We start from the raw sequence: 21116 nt of genomic DNA, 5'->3' as shown, positions 1-21116 counted from the left end.
ATGTTGCTGAAGAAAAAGACATGCCAATATCCAAGGAAGAACCTCAGGATTTTATTATTTGTTTTAAATCAAGTCTAAACCCTGATTATATGAGAGAAAGGTTGAGAAACGATGAAACAAATATACACAATTCCAGGCTCCTTAAATCACCTTCCAATAGCTCTTTGAGAAAAAAACCATGGGTAGCTTTGTAAATGTGAGATTTGGAAGAGGCTGAGAGTCAGAGCCCTCCTGGGGCAGAAAACACGGACTGCGGTTAGCTGGGGGTGGGCATTGCACGGCAACGTTCAAACCCAATGACCGCAGAAGCAGATTTCCTTCTGTTCTTCTCCACTGAGAATTATTTATCCAAATAGTGAGTAAAGCCAACCGGCATAGGTAGGGAAAAGTGGTGGTCTTCGGGAAAACTCAGTGCCAGGATTTTGCTCTGCTATGCAGGTAACTTGCATTTGGATGGTTCCTGCTCATCCTGTCTTACCAGGTAGGTAATTACTGTCGGACAAATATATGTGAGTGACGGAGTAAACCCAAAAACGCTGAGGGAGGAACACTTCAGGCTGATGAAGTTTGGTGATTAAACCCTCATTCAGGCATCCTGGGTTAGTTTGCATTGTCCTCCCCAGGAGGGCAGCAGCCCCCTTTGCAGGGGGCATTTCCTCAATGTGCAGGTGTAGGGGACTCTCAGCCCTGGAGCTGGGTCACCCTCCTTTGCAAGGGCTCAGATAACACTCGTGCTCAGATTATTTCACGCCCAGGGACTGCTGCCAAGCCTGCAAGACACTTTGGGGTGGGTTTTCTTGGTTCTGCGAAGAAAAGGCAAAAAAAGTGGTGCTTGTTTGTGGCTGGTCTGGGCTTGGAAGATGAAAGGAAACAACTGAACTAGCAGAAGTGAGTGAGCAGACCACAGGTGCACGGTACGTTTGTCCTGAACATCTGCAGCCTTTCTCCTGCTCACTTCTTGTACCAGCACAGTCATACAGGCATTAGGGTGTAAATTATCAGACAGATTATTTAGGAACTGTTCGAATACAGATTGACCTCAGCAATGCCACGGTCCACTTGGAGAGGAGCATGTACTGTCAGTATGTGGGCCACCTGCAACAAGAAAAATGGCTTTATCGTGGTTGGTAATAGCCAACAGTGCATGCTTGCCGCAGCTGCAAAACAACAGCATAGATGTGTCCGATCTCCTAATTCATGGCGGAAGGTAGCTGAAGAAGAGGAAGAAAACAGCTTAAAAGCCATGACAAGATCTTCCTTTGTTTTCTGCAAACAGCTAATTGCACTGATTCTGGAAGGAGCCAAGAGATCTTTACCGGTACAGATTATAAACTCATGTAAAAGTGAAAGGGGTAGAAATGTTTATCCCATATAATCCCATTAGGTACCTAATCTGTTCAGGAATTAAAATCCCATGGTAAAGAGGGCCATACAGATACCCCTGCCAGCAGGTTGCCCATGCCTGAGGATGCAGCTGCCTCCATCCTGTCCTTCTGTTCACTGAGGCTTTGAAAGAGCCATAGCACAGGAACAAAAGCTGTGTTCTGACTGGTGCAACAGCGAGTCCCCACCCCGAAGTCCCCAGCCACCCCACCACACTCCAGCAATGTGCATTCCTTTACCAGTCTCGGCACATAAGAACATTCTGGCACCACTGCTTCCACACCTGCTTTCTTGCTATCCCCTCCTGATGTACTCGGCAAGACACCGCGCTCTCAGCTCAGATCCTTGCCCAAGACCCCTCCTGCTGCTGACATTCACATGACCAGACTAGTTCAAACACTAGTCCTGGGTGTGATCTGCTCACCTCTAGAAAGCCAGCCAGGAGAAGCTCAGAGGTAGCAGGGAAGGGGCGGCCTGGAGGAAGCTGGCTGCTGACCTCTGCTAAGGGCCTGAGGGACCTGGGAGCAGCCTGGGGAGAAGTCCATCCATTTCCGCACTTTAAAAAACACCCCAGCTACGAGCACAGGCTTATCACAAAGGCTCAGCTTTATTTCCGAGTACTCCTCTGGCTTTGTACCATTTTCCTTAGCAAGTAGTGGTGGGGTTTTTCCCAGGAATTCTGATTAGCAGATGTCTCAGCAGTGTTTCAAGACTGTAAATCCTACTAGGAACCTTAGCCTGAATGTAAAACACGTGGCCCTTATTTAGCAGGGAGGAGACCCAAAACCCCAGGTAACAACCAGTGCGGAGAGGATCCATGCAGCATTGCTGGGTGGTGGCTCTGTGCGGCAGGGACACAGCTTGGTGTCATCTGCAGAACTTGTCCGATCCTCATGTTTATTCCACAGCAAGCAAGGGTTAATTACTCAAGTTCTAAGATTGAGTGTACCAAATCATTACTTAACCCGCCTCAGTCCCACTGTTGTGTTAAAGACACTATTCAGGACTGGTCTCAGCGAGGAACCATGAAGGCATGGGATTGTCTGGTCTATCTTGCTACCCCACCTGTGCAGGAAGGAAGGGCTAAAAGTTTACATTGTGGCTGTTTACTTACGTAGGCAGGGCAGGGAGCGTGCTGGCGGTCCAGTGGTGTGCCGTGGATGAAGATGGGAAGCCCCTGTGGGGCACTGGGAGCACCCCGGTGGGGGGGTAGTGGTGGTGGTGGTGCACCGCGGATGGCCTGGGCCTGTCTGCTTTCACAGCCAGGGGAGCAGCAAAAAGCAGGTCCTTGTTGGAGGGAGACAAAGAGCAAGTTGTGAAATCTGTGCCCCCACGGGAAGGGTCTGTGGCCGAGGGACTGGGTTCCCACTTGGCCACCCCTTCAGCACGTGTCTGGAGATGGGGTTTGCTGGCTCCAACACAGAAGGTCCAGCAAACACTTAGTGATTTCAGGTTTCACCTGATATTCAGAGGCACTCAGATCCCACTACCCCCAATTTGTCCCACCAGCCTACATCAGGGAATCGCACAGTGACCTGGGGAGGAAGGTGGGGACGGGGCAATGCATGCTCTTCCTCTGCCATCTTCCTTTAGACGTGGGGTCCTCTACACAAAGCTGCAGATGAGTCCGCTCGCTCTCCTGGCACCACCATGTGCCCCAGACCTCTCTCTCATGGCAAGGGGGAAAGAGTATTCAAAACCAGAAACTGCAAAGTTGAAGGAAAATGGAAAAGGATTTCTGTCCGAGGCCATGCTCGGCGCAGCTCTGACATGAGGAAGAGCGGGCACTGCCTGCCCTTCCCACAGCTGACACAGCCAGTGGGCCCCTCTGTGCCGCGGGCGGCCTACTGGGGTGTCAGTGCCCCGAAAGGCGAGAGCTACCAGCTGCTGTCGGGGGCTTTCTGTCCCGGACAGACATTTGGTCCCAACAGGTGCAAAAACCCATCAGTTCCCTCCAAGCCATGGGATGGGCTGTGGAGGAGGATTGCGTTTCCTACCCACCATTAAACCTGGGGCTCGGCGGCTTTTAAGCTGTCTGTTGTTTTTGCAAAGAGCAGGTAGGAAAGGTGTGAGTGAGCTGGGCATGGACTGCAGGAGTGTGGGAGTTATGTTCTCAGCACCTGACAGCCTTAACAACTGAGAAAAAGAAAGCAAATCCTTCCTACAGCACAGGGAAAAGACATAGTTAGCCTGAAAATGGAGAGGTAGGAAAAGTATAGGGGAAGTTTTTGCAACACTGGGACATGCCCTCCTCCCCAAAGATCAACTGTCCTTGCTTCTTCAGTAATAAACGCTACAGATTAGAGACTAGAAATATAATTTTCCAAAGCACTTAAGAACACTAAGGAGCTATATCACCTTCTTAAAAATAGCTTAGGAATTGGGCACTCTTATCAGGCACTGGATACATTTTGGAAAAATCCCTACAAATATCTACACACCAAAATACCTTTAAGATCTGTCCTTTTAGAGCTCAGCAGCCATTGATTTTCAGCGAGACAGGAACTAGAGCAGTGGGGCTCCACGTATGATCACAGAATCTATGCTTGAGCTCTAGCCCCTTTGAAACTGCCAGGTCAAATTTTACCAGTTACAGGATTTGTAACATAAACATTGCCCTGCTGTTCGCAGCAAGCGGACCTGCAGCAGCACATGCCCAGTGTAGATGTCTTCCCTGCATAGTCTGTTAGTGGTTCCATTGTGCAGGCCAGATAATTCTCAGAGCTGGACTGAACCCAGTTTGCACTTGTGGAGGAGGCATTGTTCCACTGGGTGCTGTCGCAGCGCTCACCACGGTAAAGAGGCAGGCTGTGCTCTGCTCGGTGAGTCTTCTAGCGCAGTGGTTTGAAGGTGTGCTTAGCTGTTAGACATCCCAGACTTTCTGCGTGTTTTGTCCAGGCCCTACGCCCTCCCAAGGAGATGAACCACTGCCTCGCGTGAGCAAGGACGCCCTTTGGACTCCGGCGTCATTACCTGCTGTGCATGCTGAAGCAGGGGAGAGCTGGCTCCAGCAGGCTGTGCAAACGACATCGGTGGCAGAGCCTTCAGCATCATGTTCTGCATGATGATCTGGTGCATCTGAGCATTCTGCATCAGCATCATTTCTACCATGTCTTGGAAGAGGTCACCCCAAGGAAGAAAGTAAGAAAGAGCTTTATCAGCAACTGACAAGCAACAGAGGCATCTCAGTAAGAAGTGCCCTCCAGCATACAGACTCGTCACTGCAACCAAGACAAAGCAACTGAAAGGGACATATGAAGAATATTAGCAATATTTGGTCAGGCACTGCAAAATTAATGTCTATGCATGTGTCTATGAATGTGTCTATGAATGTGGCATGACCAGCAGGTCGAGGGAGGGGATCCTGCCCCTCTACTCCGCTCTGGTGAGACCCCCCTGCAGTGCTGCGTCCAGCTCGGGGGGCCCCAGTACAAGAAAGACATCAAGCTGTTGGAGAGAGTCCAGAGGAGGCCACAAAGTTGATCAGAGGGCTGGAGCACCTCTGCTATGGAGACAGGCTGAGAGAGTTGGGGTGGTTCAGCCTGGAGAAGAGAAGGCTGTGGGGAGACCTTAGAGCCCCTTCCAGTCCCTGCAGGGGCTCCAGGAAAGCTGGAGAGGGGCTGGTGCCAAGGGCAGGGAGTGACAGGCCAAGGGGAATGGCCTGAAGCTGCAGGAGGGGAGATGGAGATGAGATGTGAGGCAGAAATCGTTCCCTGTGAGGGTGCTGAGGCCCTGGCACAGGTTGCCCAGCGAAGCTGTGGCTGCCCCTGGCTCCCTGGCAGTGTTGAAGGCCAGGTTGGATGGGTCTTTGGGCAACCTGGGCTAGTGGAGGGTGTCCCTGCCCATGGCAGGGGGTGGGACTGGATGGGCTGTGAGGTCCCTTCCAACCCAAACCATTCCATGATTCTATGATAAGACTGTTCAGATCAGCTCCTGTTTCTCCTCCCTTCTACAAGAAAGCTGCTGTTGAGCATCTTCTGTCTGTTTCCCCACAAGCCCACCCCGGGCTATGCTGACTGGCAGGCTGGAGAAGGGCTGAGCACTAGAGCTCTGTCGTTTACTCCAGCATGGACCGGCTCCTTACAGTGCTCTCCATTGCTTCAGCTCAAGATCATTGCTTTCCACATGAGAGGTTTCCTCAGCTTTGCATGATATTGCAGTTGCACCTTGAGAGCCCACTGCATGTGCATCAAATCTGCTTACTGTGACCTCTGGGTCCTAATCACAAAGGACCTGTGCAGTGGAACTAATTTGCTTGGGGGGGAAGGATGGAGGGAGAGGGGGAAAAAAAGAAAAAATCAAAGCAACTCTGCTTTTTTTTTCTTTAAACTGGTCATACCAAAAGTTATTTTGTTTACATGTATCAGCTTTGGAAAAGTGGTGCATTAATTTGGACTATTTCATTTACGAAAATAGACACTGATTCAGAAATCCAGACACTAAGATGAAGAAAGAGCTGAAAAATATTGCAATTTCATGACTGAGGATTTCTCTGTGGGATGAAGAAACCTGTGATTGAAGGTTGAGCCAGGGAAGTCATCCCAGGTTTTTGTTCACGTATTATTTCACAGTAGCATCCACCTATGTTTAGAAACAAACTCTTTATTGGCATTGCACTATATTTGGAACAGCCCTTTCAGCTGTTCTGTCTTGTTTCCAGACATGGGGCATAATAAAAGCCTGTATTGTTCTGAGGAGATTGACCTGCAGGTTAAGAGGGAACAAAATAATAAGAAACAGATTTTAGAAGCCTGTTTGTTAATTTTGGAATCATCTGTGTGCATGAGTTTGACCTTGTTAACATTACTCGGTGCCTTGGGTTGAGCTGTTTTACTTTTCCAAGCTTCCCTGGCAGCTAACTTGGCTTTGCTGAGTTTGTAGTCCCTTTCTCTTTAGTTTTAGCAATAAGAGTTTTTCTGAAAGCCTCTCAGAAATGGTATCTAGTCCATTTACGGACTGTAATTCCCACAGCTCCAGTAGCAGCCCAGTCATGAAACAGCACATCGCTAACTAGCTTGGACACTCTCCCGTGCCTCCTTCCACTTGCCATGGAACCTCACCTGACCTCTCGAGGCCTGGCGATGGGGGCTGGCTGCTAGACGAAGGGTACGTTACCTTCTTTAATGCTTCCAGAGCGGGGGGCTGCAAAGGGCTGGGCAGGGGGGATCTGCGTGATCAGGGGGGATGGATGAGGTAACTGCTGGATGATGGTGGCAGGCTGAGGCGGCAACTGAAAAAGAAAGGAAAATGGAGAAGTCAGGGTTGGTTTTGGCCATCTTCCTCATCTTTGGGAAGGGAGAGCAGTGGGTATCATCTGCCTGGATTTCAGTAAGGCTTTGGACATTGTATCCCATGAGACCATCGCGGAGAAGCAGTTGAGGTTGTGGGCTGTGCGAGCAGTGATGAGCGTTGGAAACCAGTTGAATGTCCAGGCCAGAGTGTGCGCAATCCTCCTGCTCCTCTTGCTACCTCATTCCTATGGTAAACCATTCATTTTGTGCCTTATTTGTACGATGATTTCCCTTAGATTTTGCCTAGGGCAATAAGTGTCCCATTCAACAGCAAGAAGCGTGTCTTCCCTTTCGGTGGGATGAGCGCTTCCACACAGCCCCCAAGTCCCTCCAGCTGTGGTGGTTGTCTCAGACCGGCACAGCGCTAGTGGCATTTCCTAGGAAAGAGGATCCTCACCGTCTGCTGGATAATCCTTGGTGGCTCCACGTGGGGAGCTGGAAAAGGTATCTGGTAGACATGCGGGGGGGCATCTCTGTGGTTATGACATTGTCCTCCAGCTGGTGCAGGCGGCTGTGAAAGCTCTTCCAGAAGGTGCTGCTCCTGCAAAATCAAGTATCTTCTTAAAGAAAACCTGGTCACAGAAAGGCAGATGGTATTGTTACGCTCTCTGGACTAAATGGGATTAGCCCTTGGGAGCCCGCAGCGGGGCACAGCCTTGCTCGCCAAAACACTGCTGCAGGAACGTCCAGCACTGCCACCTCTGCCAGGCAGACCACAAGTGACCACTGCCTGAAGGGAAGCACTCAGCCGGTGCCTGCACAGGTATAAAGACAGTTTTTCTTCCCACATATCTTGAAGCCATACAGTTGTCAGTGCAAGCAAAAAGGAATGTAAAAAAAAAAAAAAAAAGTGAAGAACAAACTATCAAAAGTTTGTGAAAATGTTTCATTAATGGTTGGGACCCTCCACAACTAGGAATAAGTAACAGTCACTATTGTCCCTATTTTGGCAGTATTACAAGTCTCTTATTTGCATTTTGGCACTACCCCAGACAGCTTATGATGCAGCAGTTCAGGACAAACAGAATCAACCCACCAACCAGCTGAAGCGGGTGCAAACTTTGTTAGTTGTAGCGAGGGAAGATGTACTCCCTCCCGGCCCCTCTCCCTGGTTAGCTGGCCCAGCCTCTGTACCCGAATACTGCCCAGCCGAAGAGCTGAAGGACAGGAAAGAACCGAATCCACACCGGCAGTGGATGTGCAGATAACCTGGCCCTTTCTGTTGTTTCTGTCCACAGAGAGGGCTCTTACCCTAAGCTCCTGCAGGAGATCTTTCCTTCGCCTTAGGGCGCTTTGGAGCATATCCTCACGTCTGTTCCCTGAAGGAGGAAAAGTCCATTATCTTCTCAAAGGATCACAAAGACAGAGCTATTATAGCAGCTAGGTTATGAGATTAATTCTGTTACACATGTTATAAGATAGCTTGACTTCTTCCCCAGAGGGCTTCAGGCTACTTTTCTTGTCAAGTGCAGGAACAGATAATGACTTTACGCCACATACAGATGCAGCTGTTCAGCGGCTCTACAAAGGCGATGCACCTTCTCTGAAAACAAACTTTTCAGACTGCTCTCTGAAGCCCCCTTTTAACCTTCTGGCTTAGAAACTCATTTCAGCCTGAAATGTTCTAGATATACTCTGTACACGCAGAGGATGATTGCGCAAAGTGTAAAAAAAAAAGGTTTTTATGACATAGCAAAACAAACTCAGTTTTGAATGTCAACTTTTCTGTTTCCTTTCATTCTGAATCAACTTCCTTTTCAGTTCTTCCCTCACACAGCTGATTTTGAACTCACTTGAAATGAAAATAAGAATGAACATTTTCAGATACATTGGAGGCATGCCTGACATCCGCTATGAAAAGCATCACTTTGTATTTTGAAATTGTAAGTTGTTAAAGAGATACTTAATTTTTGGCCACAGCATTGAAAGCTTCCAACTATTTGTGCATCAGCTCAATGAATATGAGCCCAGAGTACAATTTAGAAATATTACTGATCTTCTACTGGTGGCCTTTAATCCACAGATAGGACAATTAAAAACACTATATGTGTCATGCAAAGAAATGAATGCACTGCACATAGCACGCGTAGCTTCCATGGGAGTATTGTTGAAGGGAACACACTACTTGTATGTGAAACCTCATAGCAGTCTTTGAAAGAGTTTGATAAAGACACAAGTTATTTTAAACTCCCTTATTTATTGACTTTTAGCTGGTTTGCTAGCTTTTCTAGAGAATTGTCTAAACTTTGAAAGTTTTGTGAGTATGCTGGGATTCCCAAACCAAAGTCAGGATGTAATTGCACATGCATCAATTCCTTGTAAAACGTTTTCCCAGCTCTTATTAATGCAGTCCTCAAGATCAACTCTTTCAGTATAATGATTTGTTTCATAAGCTGAGTCACTTTTTTTAACATTGGAAACCACATTCTGGTCTGCATAAGGCTGCGTTGGTCAGCTTCACAGGTGCAAAGCAGCATTGGTAGTGGAGTGTTCCTCCTGCCTGGATCCCTCAGAGACACACAGTTGTCCTAACGATGCCTTTTTTTGGATCACCAAAGCCAAGCATACAGCTGGACTGCAACAGGGGCTCACTCCTAGGTATAGGAGCTGGGACAAAGAGGATCACCAGTAGTTTGCTCCAGATGAACCAGCATCCGCAGCTGAGAGGCTGCAAAGGACACCTGGGCAGGAGGTTGTTCTTATGTCAGTGCTCAGCTGGCTGAGCTTTCCCTTTGTCCAAAAAAAAAAAAAAAAAATTTTTGAAGAAAAACAAAAGATAAAATGTAGATCACTGCACAGTATAGCAAGTCACATCAAAGCCACAAAGATTCACTGGTTTGGCTAGGACCGAGACTAGTATACAGACCGACGTTACTGAAGAAGCTTCACTGGAACTTGCATTTTTGCTACTTCAAATTCCAGGGCTCCATACAGATTTAGATACATGGGCTGAGTTGGGGCAGCACTGACTCAAGTTCAGAACCTCCCTCCTGCCCTCCAGACAATGTCCCTGTTACAGAAGCCAAGACAGAGCAAGTTCTGACTACCCAAATGCCCAGCCACTGAGGACGCAGTTAGGGAGGACGTGATCATCTGGTGTGACCTACTGAGAACATCACTAAGCCCTTTCCGTTTTATGCCCACAATTAGAACAAATGCTTCTCTTTACTTGCAGCTGGGAGAGGTGACTCCATCTTCTCTAAGCTCTCCTGTTCATTTTCTAGTCTCTGTTGGTAGAAGCACAAGAACTGGTTATGAGTCAGGCACCAAAGCTCACAACAATTTCCAACCCTACCCTACAGGCATAGGTTTGGGATGGAGGAAATAAAGCAGAAGTGGAGACAAGCGATGCTTCCTAAGTGCTAAATCACAGCTAGCGAGGGCTACAAGAAGTATTCATAGAAGGATGAAATGTCTCACTACAAATCTAGTAATGGTAAAAGAATAGTCATGCTTCCAACTGGCTGGGTTACCCCAGACCTGGAAATTGATAGCATGGTGAATCAGGAGACTTATACATCATTTATTTTGTGCAGTAGAGAGCTGGATCATATGAAGATAATGCTGGACAGTTTGGGGTATCCGGTGCACTAATAGACCTAAATGGCCCTGACCAGCCTTACCTGGGGCTTCCATCCATGCCTGCTGCTCATGTGCCTAGGACCCCCTTTAATCTCAGCTCTAGGTCTTCAGTTCCCACCTGAACTCTACTGCATGAGTATTGGTTTGCAGTTCAACTACAGCCATGCCCGTGACTGGCCGTGGATCCTTTTAACCCTGATCCCAATCTGCAGTCACTTCCTAGGCTGGCCTTGGACCTGCCTCATCACCATGAGCTTGCCCAATAGATCTAGCCACCGTCTCTGGCTCTGCCCTGCTTGCCTCGCTTGGGGGCTGGCCGGCCAGGCCCCTGCTCTGTTGGCTGTGTTATTGTGCTCAACTCCTTGCTCCTGAGGGAGCAGCTCCCTGATGCTCAGAAATTAGAGACCTTTCGCTCATGCACAGGCTCTTTTCTTGGTTCTGCATGGCTCCACACTGGTGAAAGTTTTGCCCTCAAATGGCTGCTGCATCTCAGACAGACTCCACTGCGGAGATAGGTTAGATGCCCCTTCCAGCATTCACGTCTCCAGGCAAATTGTTTTTCCTTCCAACAACTCTTTAAAGTGGCTTCTGGAGGACACTGAAGCGGAAGATCCACACCAGTGGATGTCAGATGTGCTGAGGGTGGAGAACCCTGGGTACATTAGTGTGTGGAGTCACAACAAAGAGCTACTGGGATTCTGCGCAGCACCTCATGTGCTTTCAGTGAAGGTCTGCCCGTGTTTCACCAGGTAACATATCTTACGTGAAAATAGACAAAAAAGATGACATGGAATTGCCTTAAAACAATCCGAGGTCCTCTTGACCCAAAATTTACTCTTAAACTCAGCCCGTCACAACTCAAAGTGGTTTTGACCTAACTGGTGACATTTCCCATAAGATCAAAGTTATTTTAACTCTATTTTTAATTTACTGTAGGTCCACGTAAACTTGTACAGTGTTATTTAAGAAAGCGGCAGTGACCGTAGCACCACTGCACATTGGTCTGCCTCTGCTCGCATGAAGAAAGGTTCTCAGCTGGTTGCAGATCCTCTTTGTATCTCAGTAGAAATATAATTATTTAAAATAGAATGTTAATGCTTAAACATCTCAGAGCAAAAAGCAGAGCAGAGGTGACCACTGCAGAGTTAATTCCCTTACCTTTTCTAGGAGTTTGAGTTTCAGTCGTGTCAGGTGATCCACCAAGGAAGGATCTGTCATTGCAGTAGTCTCCTGGAAGAGTAGGCAAGTAAAAACAGGTTAAAAAGCTAAGCAAAGGCAGATATGTTTGCAGTGGTCATTTTTTCCTCTCCGTGATCTTCAGAGAAGAATAACTCCATTGGAAAAAAAACCCTGTAAGATTGTGAGCAATCTTCAGTTTCACTCCCAGGTAGGAATGAGCACAGACGTTCACCACAATGTCACAGGTGCAGCTTTTTCTGCCATTTCTCCCAACACACTTTTGTGCTGCAGGCTGCGACGGCCGTGGCAGGGTAACTCAGGGTACCTGAGAATATCTGTCTGTTCGTGAGAGTCGCTAGCCCTTCCCCGGCAGCGGCACTACGCCTGGCCCTCTGTGTTGTTAGTGTCTTCCAAGTAGCTCAGAGTTTTGTGCCGGTAACCTGGTTGCTAAGTTTGTCATGTCAACCCACAATATAAACACTTTAATCTCCAAGTGTAGAAACTTATTTACCTTTTGTAAAGCAAATGCCCAGCACCTTAGTGGACAAGAAAAAAGAGAAATAAAAGCGAACAGTTCTTTAACACAAGCCCAGTGGTAGGGCTCAGATTATGACCTTGCTGATTGATGCCTGATAGCAATATTTATCCTGCTGTAAGGTGCCCGTACACATTTGACATAGCCCTTCATATGAGTTTTCATCATCAGGTAGTAACTAAAAGCTCAATAAATTAACGAACATAGCTGGAACTCATCCCCAGATGAGTAAAAGAGTAGAGAGGCTACAGTATAATGTCCTTTTGCTTACCACCTCCCAAGTGACCTGTAGGCTGTCTCCCTCTCCTGGCAAAGCCCTACCAGCATAAAACCCAGGGTTTTCATGTCATCAGTGACAGCCATAACATCAACACCAAGGCATGAGAAAGAAGCCAGGTAATAGATACTCATTTTCCAGTATCGTATTTTAAGCCCGGTTCTGCTCCTTGGAGAGCAAAGTTACAACCCCTTCCTGAGTTAAGGGCACAGCAAAGCTGCAGCTGAGCCACTGCTGGCAGCTGGAGCAGCTGATAGATGCTTGTAGGTAGCTGCGTGAGAGCAGCACACATCACCTCCTCCAGCTGTGACCCACACAGCATATGTGTGCGATCCGGCCCTAAAAATACACAGGCTGGCGGTCACTGGAGAGGTTACGGAAACTGAGACGCAAGGATCCCAAAAATAGTTGTGCCGTGTCAGAGCGGGGGCTCAGCTTTCTCTGGCAGGGCTCATTTGTGAATGCTATGAGAACAGAAAACCCTCTCACTCGCCAGCAGTTTTCCCGAGAAACAGCCCTGTGTACATTTTTGTACTTTAAAACCCCAGTAGACTTTTCTCCTGTTATCTTGAACACCTTTGATCCCTTCATCCTTTGGGCAGCTGCAACAACAAACAAGGAGTTTCCTAGCTGTCCTAAGCAGAAGCCTACTTATGCAAGTAAACTGCGTAAGTATAGTTCGCTTAAGCGTTAGGCAAAAAAAGGATTACTGTTTTAAATCTAGATTCCTGAAAAGTTTATTGGAAATCTTCTCATTTGTTACGTGAAATATATACAACTGTTCTCCTCAAACTTTTTCCATACCATTTGCGACTTACATTCCCATATCATATTCCCATTCAGGTGTCTCTTTTCTAAGCAAGAGAATCTACTTAATATGCCCTCAAACAGCAGGTTTCCCTTGCTCATTGATCTCCTGGCTCCGCTGGGAAGGCGTCATGCAAGAGCCCACCTGGGCTGCTCCCATCCCTGCCTCCCGGCCACTCTCAGAGGTGCTGCATCAGCTGCGCCTCTGACCACACTGCAGCCATACGTCTCTGCACAGGCTCACGTTCCCCGTAGTTGCTTCTCTCCGTGCCTTTCTAGTTCATAAACCCTTTTGGGATGGGGGACCAGGGTTGTGGGCAGCATTCAGACAGCAACGGAGCAAAGCAAGCTATGTTGGCATCTCCAAACAACCAGAACAGCACCAAGCCTGCTGTTAGTCACCACTGACGCTGTAGTAACTTTTTGACAGCTGATGAATATTGAGTGGATGTTTTACCATCGACTAGTTTAATACAGTGTCCCCTAGAAGTTAAATTTCTCGAGCCTTCGTTGCAATAGGAATAGAGTTACAGGAAAGGTTGACAAAAAGAACCAAGTATTCCAGTAAAAATACAGCACCAGTGTTAAGCATCTGAGTTGACTATAGAGGAAAAGAGGGAGAAACTTCTGCTTGATGTGACAGGTATCCTAGAGAAAATCCAATAGTAGGTAAAAAAAAGCTGGCCAGCAAATCTGCTAAGGGATCTTTTCCCACACTTACGGATGCCCTGCTTGCAGTGGGATCCCTCATCGAGGCACATCTTACAAGCTGCTAATTAACAACTTGCCAGAAATGTGTCAGCCAGACACAAGAGGATCTTGCTGAAAGGGATCTGTAGTAACACTGAATCACAAACTGGGGAATCACACACGAACACAGTGATGCAAAAGAGAAAAATCAGACAAATTTAATTCTGAAAAGGATTAACAGGAATGTTATGTGCGCCTCACAAGAGATAATTGTTCTGCTTTATTTAGTAGTGCTGAAGTCAGAGTTTGAATACTGTGCCTAATTTTAAACATGGTGGTTTAAGAGGGAAAGAAAGTCCATAAAAAAAATAAAATGGTACATTTACAAAATGTAAGTTCTGAGGAAGACATGGAGGAACTGACTTCAGTTAGTAAGTAAATGGTGAAAAGAGGACAGGCTAGCAATCTTTAAATAAATTAAAGGATACAATCAAGAACAGGGTGGGGGTTTTTTCTGTCTGAAAAGGCTGGGCAAGAAGCATTTGGCTTAGTGAGGGAGAGGAAAACCTGGTAAAACCAAGAAAAAATTCTTAATTATATAGTAAGATAAACGGTGGAGCAGATATCTAAGAAAAAACTTTCACAGAAGATGTTTAAAAACAATAGAGAAAAACAGCTGTGATGAACATTGTAGGACTGTCAGACCCCTCCTCAGAAACAAGAATGGATTAGATAACCTGGGGATGGCCACACGAGTACTACATTTCTACAGTGTCTTTTATTGATTTAGATACTTTTTGCTTTTAATTTTAATTAGTATGATTTCTAAAACACAACATAAAAAGAACCAAACTGACACACCTGGAAATATCTGGAGACAATACACTTTCATGCTGTGGTTCCACAGCGAGGAGTATTTATCATTTCAGTCTTAGAAGAGTGTTTTAATTTATTAAAAGAGGGTTAAAAGAATAAAAACACACACACGCACACAAAAATCACCAATGGAGAAATACATATAATTTCCTTCCAATCAACTGTCTGCTTCTGTTAATTGTAATGTTGCAAATTAACAGTAAAGAGCTCTTTTTAGGCTGCTTGGTGGTTACAAGTATTGTAGAAATGTCCTGTCTGCATTTGAAGCTAAACATATGAATAAAACATATTCTACAATTAGAGTTATGCGCATTCTTATATGACAGTGGCATGAAATCTTGTTTTTTACTGTTATTTCTGAAAACAGTGCTCCTAGTTTGAACCAAATTATACTTAAGATTGCTTACTTATGATTAAGTAAACTGGACTAATCATATACTATATTTATGATTATTGTCTTCTTATGTGACAATGGCAAATCACTAGTCTCTGCAAACACTGCTCACTTATTTGCAGATACGCTGCAGCAGCACCCAGCGTTGTCCGTAAGGTTTCTTAGTGCAGCATTCTCAGTGCTGCTGCTAATTTAATCGAGGTGTAAACGACCTCCACTGCTTTTGTGGTTACGTCAGGTAGGATTTGCCCCAGTGGAAACAGCGGTGGTGGCCCTGCCACCAGAAACAGGGCCCTTTCATGTATTTCCTCTGGAGTCAATTTAATTAGATTAGCACTAGAAATCCTGACATTTTAACAAACAGACAGGGATATAAGAAAATATAATGCATGAGTTGGTTATTAAAAAAAAAAAAGAATTACCAATAAACCAAAATCCACTAAACCCAAACAAACATGACATTTATTTTACATTTTTAGCTGGAACAAGAAGTCAAAACAGTAAATTATTGTAAACCAAATTTTTTAAGTGACATATCTGATTTAACAAAATTGCCATTATAAATGATATGTTATCTTTTTTCCTTTAAGAAACTTCTTTGTTCTGAGCTTACCAGTTTCCTTTTGCTTCTCAGATGACACAAGCGTTTGCACTGAGAAGTTTCATAATTCAGATTTTCTCTCTCAGCATTGACCAGGGACAAACTCCAGAATCCTGTCTACAGGGTCAGAGAACATGGCAGTACCTGGAAAAACAAATAAACAAAAAACCACCCCAAAACAGCCAAGGGCTGACAAAGCAGGTGACCAGAATTAGCACCAGGAGCCCGTCCTCGCTGTCAGATCTAGTGTCTGCACTGTTTGCTCCCTGAAACTTCCACACTTCCTTAGAAGAGCCAAATTGGTCGTGAAAAAAAGGAAAGCCAATGCATACTGTTCCCTGCAGTAGTTTAACGCTTAACCTCTACCTGGGCCCTGGACACAGACAGGCTTTCAGACCCGTAGAGCAAGCCGTGCCATCCCTGCCTTGCTCCCAGCGTCCCCAGCTTTCTCTTTGGAGCACTGAGCACGCTGCTCCGGTCATCCTGTTGTCTACGCTGAAACATTCACATAGAGCTAACGCGGGGGGCCGGGAGATTGGTACAAACCGGCTTATTCCAAGAAAGCAAACACGGCCACGTTTCTTCCCACATACTTTTTGGATGGTGGTTGCCGTAGGCATGGGAAACCCAGGGCGCGTAGCTGCGCTCCACAGGAGCGGCTAGGTCCTGCTCATGACCTGGACGATGCAGCGTCTGAAGTTGGGGCAAAAGCCCATATAGAGAAGAGCCCGACTTCAGGATCAAATGCATAGAAAGGTCCAGGGATAGAAAAGGGGTTGTTAGATCATGAAGACGCTTGCCTTTCCGTGTTTCTTCGAAAGAAAAAGCCAGTGCATCGCAAGAGGTTGCCACTAAACTGAGCAGAGTAACAACTCCAAGCTTCAAGTTACAAAGCAGCCGCCAGTTCTGCAGATGATAGTAAGGTTAATTTTTCTCAGTAATAACAAAAGAGCACCCCATTTCTCCCTTTTTACCTGACAGCTGCTGCCGGCCGTTAGCTCCCGCTGCAGCAGCTGCCCGGCTCCTCACAGCGCGCTCGCTCGCCAAGCGCTGAGACAACACAGAGCCGAGACGCACAACAGACACAAAGGGCGGACGAGGCGTGCTGCGGGGGGCAACAGCTCTACACAGAAGTTTATAATCAAGCTGGACGGCCAACCGCCCTGCGCCAGGACCGGTCACAGAGGGGCAGGAACGGCAGAGGGAAGGGCACAGCTCCCACAGGCAGCCCCCTCTTTGCGGAGGGCCAGCCTCGACCCCAAGCACCAGCAGCGGCCCCCGAGCGGGAAAGCAGCGGCGCAGCCCAGCCCTCAACGCGGCTCGGCAACGGCCGGCTCTGCTTTCCCGCGGCAGCCGCCCCCTCCTCCCATTGGCTGCCTCCCGCCCCTGGGCGGGGCCGTGGCTGGCGGCCCGTTTGAAACTGGCCATTCAGCTCAGCCCGGGCGGCGGGCGGCTGCCTCTTCGATTGGTGGCTGCTGGGGAGGGGCGGGCACTGGCGGCAGCGGGGGCGGAGGCAGAAAGCGCGCTCTGGATTGCGCTGTCTATCCCAGGAGTCAGTTAGCGAGAGTGGGCGGGGCTAGGCTAACGGCTGCTCTCGGCATTGGCTGGCGAGCCTCCTGGCTACGGCGATCCTCGCCAATTCTCGGAGAGCTTCCTCCCTTCTCCGGGAGGGTGGGCCAGATCCTGTCTTCTGATTGGCCAACTCTTACTGCTGCCGCCTCGCGATTGGCGGTGGAGTCTAGGTGGGCGGGGAGAAGGCGCTGGGGCGGCCATGACCGAAAGTTCAGTGTCCCCCTCCGGTGTGACAGTTGGAGCAGCGAGGGGCGCGGGCCGGGGCCGGCTGCTGCCCCCGGGGCCCCGGTTCCCCCGGCACATGGACGCGGAGGAGGAGGCGCGGAGCCGAAAATTGGAGGCCGGCAGGGCCAAGGTGAGGGAGGGGGCCCGGCTTGCGGGCGGGGGACCGCGCCTGCCCCAGCCTCGCCCCCGGCGCCCTGCGGTGCCCCGGGCCGGGTACCGAGCGGTGAGGCCTGGCGGGGCGCTGGCTCCCGGAGCCGCCCATGGCATCGCCTCTGCCCGCCCCGGGTCTCAGCCCCGCGGCGGGGCGCCGGCGGGTTTTCCTTCGTTGAGTGGCGGGGCCGGGGCCGCGCTCGAAGCGGCGGTGGGGTCCGGGCGTTGCGGCCGGTTGGAGCTGTGTCAGGAGGCGGGTGAGGGGTGTCACCTGGGCAGCGAGGCTCTGCTAGAAGTAAACGTGCCCAGCGGGGTCCCCGAGTGCGGGTTGCCTGGGAGATTTCCCAAATTACTACAGAGGTACTTAAACGTTCTGTTCAGTGAGCAAGGAGCGGCTTGAATTCACATGTGTATCTTCCCCTAGGTTCTGGTTTTGTTTTGGGATTTTTTTTTTTTCCTCCCAGTTCTCCCATTTTTACCTGGGATTCCACTCAGTTGTTTGTGGAAATACTGTATGTCCACGTGAGAATCCCCAAGAGTAGGTGGTGTGTGTTTTAGTACTTCAACCCCCACAAGTGCTGCCTCTCCAGCTCGGGGGTCCCCAGCACAAGGAGGACATGGAGCTGTTGGAGAGAGTCCAGAGGAGGCCACGGAGATGATGGGAGGGCTGGAGCACCTCTGCTATGGAGACAGGCTGAGGGAGTTGGGGTGGTTCAGCCTGGAGAAGAGAAGGCTGCGGGGAGACCTTAGAGCCCCTTCCAGTCCCTGCAGGGGCTCCAGGAAAGCTGGAGAGGGGCTGGTGACAAGGGCAGGGAGTGACAGGCCAAGGGGAATGGCCTGAATCTGCAGGAGGGGAGATGGAGATGAGATGTGAGGCAGAAATCGTTCCCTGTGAGGGTGCTGAGGCCCTGGCACAGGTTGCCCAGCGAAGCTGTGGCTGCCCCTGGCTCCCTGGCAGTGTTGAAGGCCAGGTTGGATGGGGCTTTGGGCAACCTGGGCTAGTGGAGGGTGTCCCTGCCCATGGCAGGGGTGGGACTGGATGGGCTGTGAGGTCCCTTCCGACCCAAACCATTCCGTGATTCTATAATGACTAGTCCACTTGCCCTTGCATCTGCAGGTGGGTTATTGGAGAACTGGGTTGGGTTGTTTCCAGTCCTGCTGTTAGCGAATGGTTCATACACTTTGAGCAGTTACATGCCTTCAGGTAGGTGTAGCTTGGTGGGACTGTCTAGAGAGCTCATATGGTGTGACTGATGTATAAAGGTGACATTCTCTTAATAACTATTTTCTGCAACTACGTCCTTAGCACTTGATGTGTATTAACCGTGTTAGATACAAACTTCTGCTTTGGGTAATGATGTTCAAGAAGCTGGCTAGAAATGCCTGATTACTGTTCTTTTAATTCAGCTTTTCAGCTGGTTTTTGAGCTGTTATTGTCATATTTCCCTTCTGGAAATCTACTGCAGAACAAGGCTAGCCAATCTGCACCTACTGTTTTTCCCTGTCCTCACCATCCTGGTCGGACTGCAGTGGGGGATTGCAACTAGAAGGCGATAGCTGCGGCTGCACAGGGCATCAGGAGGTTTGGACAGATCAGATCTTTCCATGAGGCTGCAGCCTCCTCACCCCAATACCAGTCTTAGTGACTCTCCTGCAGGCAAAGGGCCATGGCCCCTTCTGCAGGGGACCTGTCTGGAGATCTGGCTAGTGAGGTCAGAGGTGGTGTGGAGCTGTGCTGTCGGCCCCAGAGCTTTTCAGCAGTCCTCTGTGTTTGTGTTTCAGCTCCCTCTTCCCAGTGTTGTGCAGAAGGCGATTAAAGAGAGTGTTACTGGGAGGGGAGCAGGATTGGGGCTAGAGCTTAATGGTAGGCAGTACAGATCCTCTGGCCCTGGCCTGTACCACCCAGAGGCTGTTGTGGTTGTCATGCTCCCTGCTCAGCAGCTCCTCATCTGCTTGCCCTCGCAGCCTTGATACGTGCTGTGTGGTCGCAATCGCCTGTCGGAGAACGATTGCATGATTAGTTTTTGGATTAATACCGAGAGAGGAAACTTGGAGAACAGGAGTTCTTCGGGTTGAAAAGTTACATTAGCTGTGGCAAGACTTATTTTAACATTTCTTTTGTAACCATTCTCTAAGTGCAGTATCTGTTTATAGTTCGAAAAACCTGATAGACTTGCCTTGAATAAGTTATTAGTTCCCACCTGTTGTACAGCTGTTGTTTGACATTGGAAAAAAAAAAAGTAGGGACTTGCATTACATTTCAAGTTATGTGTGCAGAGCCAGTGTAGCATTTATTATTTTTTTTAAACTATATGCTAAATATTTCTCATCTTACCATTTTAAAAAAACTGTTAGTGGCCCATTAATGTTGCTATTGCACGGTATCATATACCTGATGTACTGAGAGGAAGGGAAAGGGTTTAGGAAGGCAGAGATGGAGTAGAGCTTCCTCTGCTTGTTAAAATGTCACAGAGATCCATTGCTTGGCTAGCAGATCATGGGCACCAGACAATTTTCAAAATACACCCAGACAAATGAATGGAAGCAATATCCATTGGGGCTATTACACGCAAAGATAGTAAGGACATGGAGCTATTGGAACGAGTCCAGAGGAGGCCATGGAGATGATGGGAGGGCTGGAGCACCTCTGCTATGGAGACAGGCTGAGAGAGTTGGGGTTGTTCAGCCTGGAGAAGAGAAGGCTGTGGGGAGACCTTAGAGCCCCTTCCAGTCCCTGCAGGGGCTCCAGGAAAGCTGGAGAGGGGCTGGTGCCAAGGGCAGGGAGTGACAGGCCAAGGGGAATGGCCTGAATCTGCAGGAGGGGAGATGGAGATGGGATGTGAGGCAGAAATCGTTCCCTGTGAGGGTGCTGAGGCCCTGGCACAGGTTGCCCAGCGAAGCTGTGGCTGCCCCTGGCTCCCTGGCAGTGTTGAAGGCCAGGTTGGATGGGGCTTTGGGCAACCTGGGCTAGTGGAGGGTGTCCCTGCCTGTGGCAGGGGGTGGGACTGGATGGGCTGTGAGGTCCCTGCCCACCCAAACCAGTCTGGGATTCTGTGATTCTGTGTTTGGCTTTGGAAGGCAAACCCGTGAGCTGCAGGTACCTTAGCATGCTCACACCCAATTTCTAGCTTGTATGGCTGTGTGCTTGCCATGTATTTGTATCTTATATACCTGCAGTTGTGGAGCTGGCTTATGGAACAGATGCATATTGGGCTAATTGCTGAAATAAATGCATTTTTGGTCTTAGTGTAGTTCTGTGTGTGTTCTTAAGCCCATAGTAGGATATGGTCCTGCTGCTGAGTAGGTGGGCTGCAGGACTGTAACTTGCTTCAGCAACTTCCTTGGGATAGCTCATGTTTTTGAAGGTTCTTATATAGTAGACTAGTAGGGAAATGTCCCTCCTTTTTGTTCTTTTCCTTTTCTTTTTTGTTTTCTTTGCATTGCCCTCCTCATGAATATAAAAGCAGTTTTGAAAGGGAAAAATGACCATGAGCAGGTACGATATTTCCTTCCTGTGGTGCAGCAGCTTAAGGTGATCCCATCTCCAGACCGAT

At 48.5% G+C, this 21116-nt stretch overlaps 2 protein-coding genes across 16 annotated transcripts in view; one reads left to right on the top strand and one right to left on the bottom strand.

Moving 5' to 3' along the window:
* Nucleotides 1-31: 31 nt before the first annotated feature.
* C6H21orf58 (chromosome 6 C21orf58 homolog) lies at nucleotides 32-16395 on the bottom strand. Of its 3 annotated transcripts, XM_010298602.2 has the most exons (9): nucleotides 15628-16395; nucleotides 11415-11486; nucleotides 9844-9901; nucleotides 7926-7993; nucleotides 7072-7215; nucleotides 6499-6613; nucleotides 4357-4496; nucleotides 2498-2670; nucleotides 32-1095 (listed from the first exon to the last, which is right to left on the bottom strand). In XM_010298602.2, exons 2-9 carry the CDS (start codon nucleotides 11472-11474, stop codon nucleotides 1080-1082), a joined length of 774 nt encoding a protein of 257 aa, XP_010296904.2. In that variant the 5' UTR covers nucleotides 11475-11486; nucleotides 15628-16395; the 3' UTR covers nucleotides 32-1079. The 3 variants fall into 3 exon arrangements, with proteins under 3 accessions (XP_010296904.2, XP_075611949.1, XP_075611950.1); XM_075755834.1 differs by lacking the exon at nucleotides 15628-16395 and having other exon boundaries at nucleotides 11415-11846; XM_075755835.1 differs by lacking the exons at nucleotides 4357-4496; nucleotides 15628-16395 and having other exon boundaries at nucleotides 11415-11832.
* Nucleotides 16396-17364: 969 nt separating this feature from the next.
* PCNT (pericentrin) overlaps nucleotides 17365-21116 on the top strand; it is a 100859-nt gene continuing 97107 nt past the window's right edge. For 11 of the 13 annotated variants that reach the window (XM_075755818.1, XM_075755817.1, XM_075755816.1 and 8 more), the window contains exon 1: nucleotides 17388-17542. In XM_075755818.1, the coding sequence (XP_075611933.1) occupies nucleotides 17489-17542 (54 nt within the window). In that variant the 5' untranslated portion in view covers nucleotides 17388-17488. Of the gene's footprint in view, nucleotides 17543-21116 lie in introns of all 13 variants that reach the window. The other 2 variants (XM_075755815.1, XM_075755813.1) reach the window with 1 other exon arrangement.

This window comes from Balearica regulorum, chromosome 6 (assembly GCF_011004875.1).
Source record: "Balearica regulorum gibbericeps isolate bBalReg1 chromosome 6, bBalReg1.pri, whole genome shotgun sequence".
Classification (NCBI taxonomy): Eukaryota; Metazoa; Chordata; class Aves; order Gruiformes; family Gruidae; genus Balearica; species Balearica regulorum.
This window is presented reverse-complemented; position numbering and strand designations above follow the sequence as displayed.

Bases quoted from the DNA above. Each gene is read 5' to 3' on its own strand.
- C6H21orf58 (XM_010298602.2), bottom strand. From the start codon at position 11,474: ATGACAGATCCTTCCTTGGTGGATCACCTGACACGACTGAAACTCAAA. The intron at 7,994-9,843 runs GTAAAGAGAAGC...TTCCTCCTTCAG, and splicing joins GTCACCTCTCCCAGCTGCAA to GGAACAGACGTGAGGATATG. The intron at 2,671-4,356 runs GTAATGACGCCG...CCCTCCAACAAG, and splicing joins TGCTTCAGCATGCACAGCAG to GACCTGCTTTTTGCTGCTCC.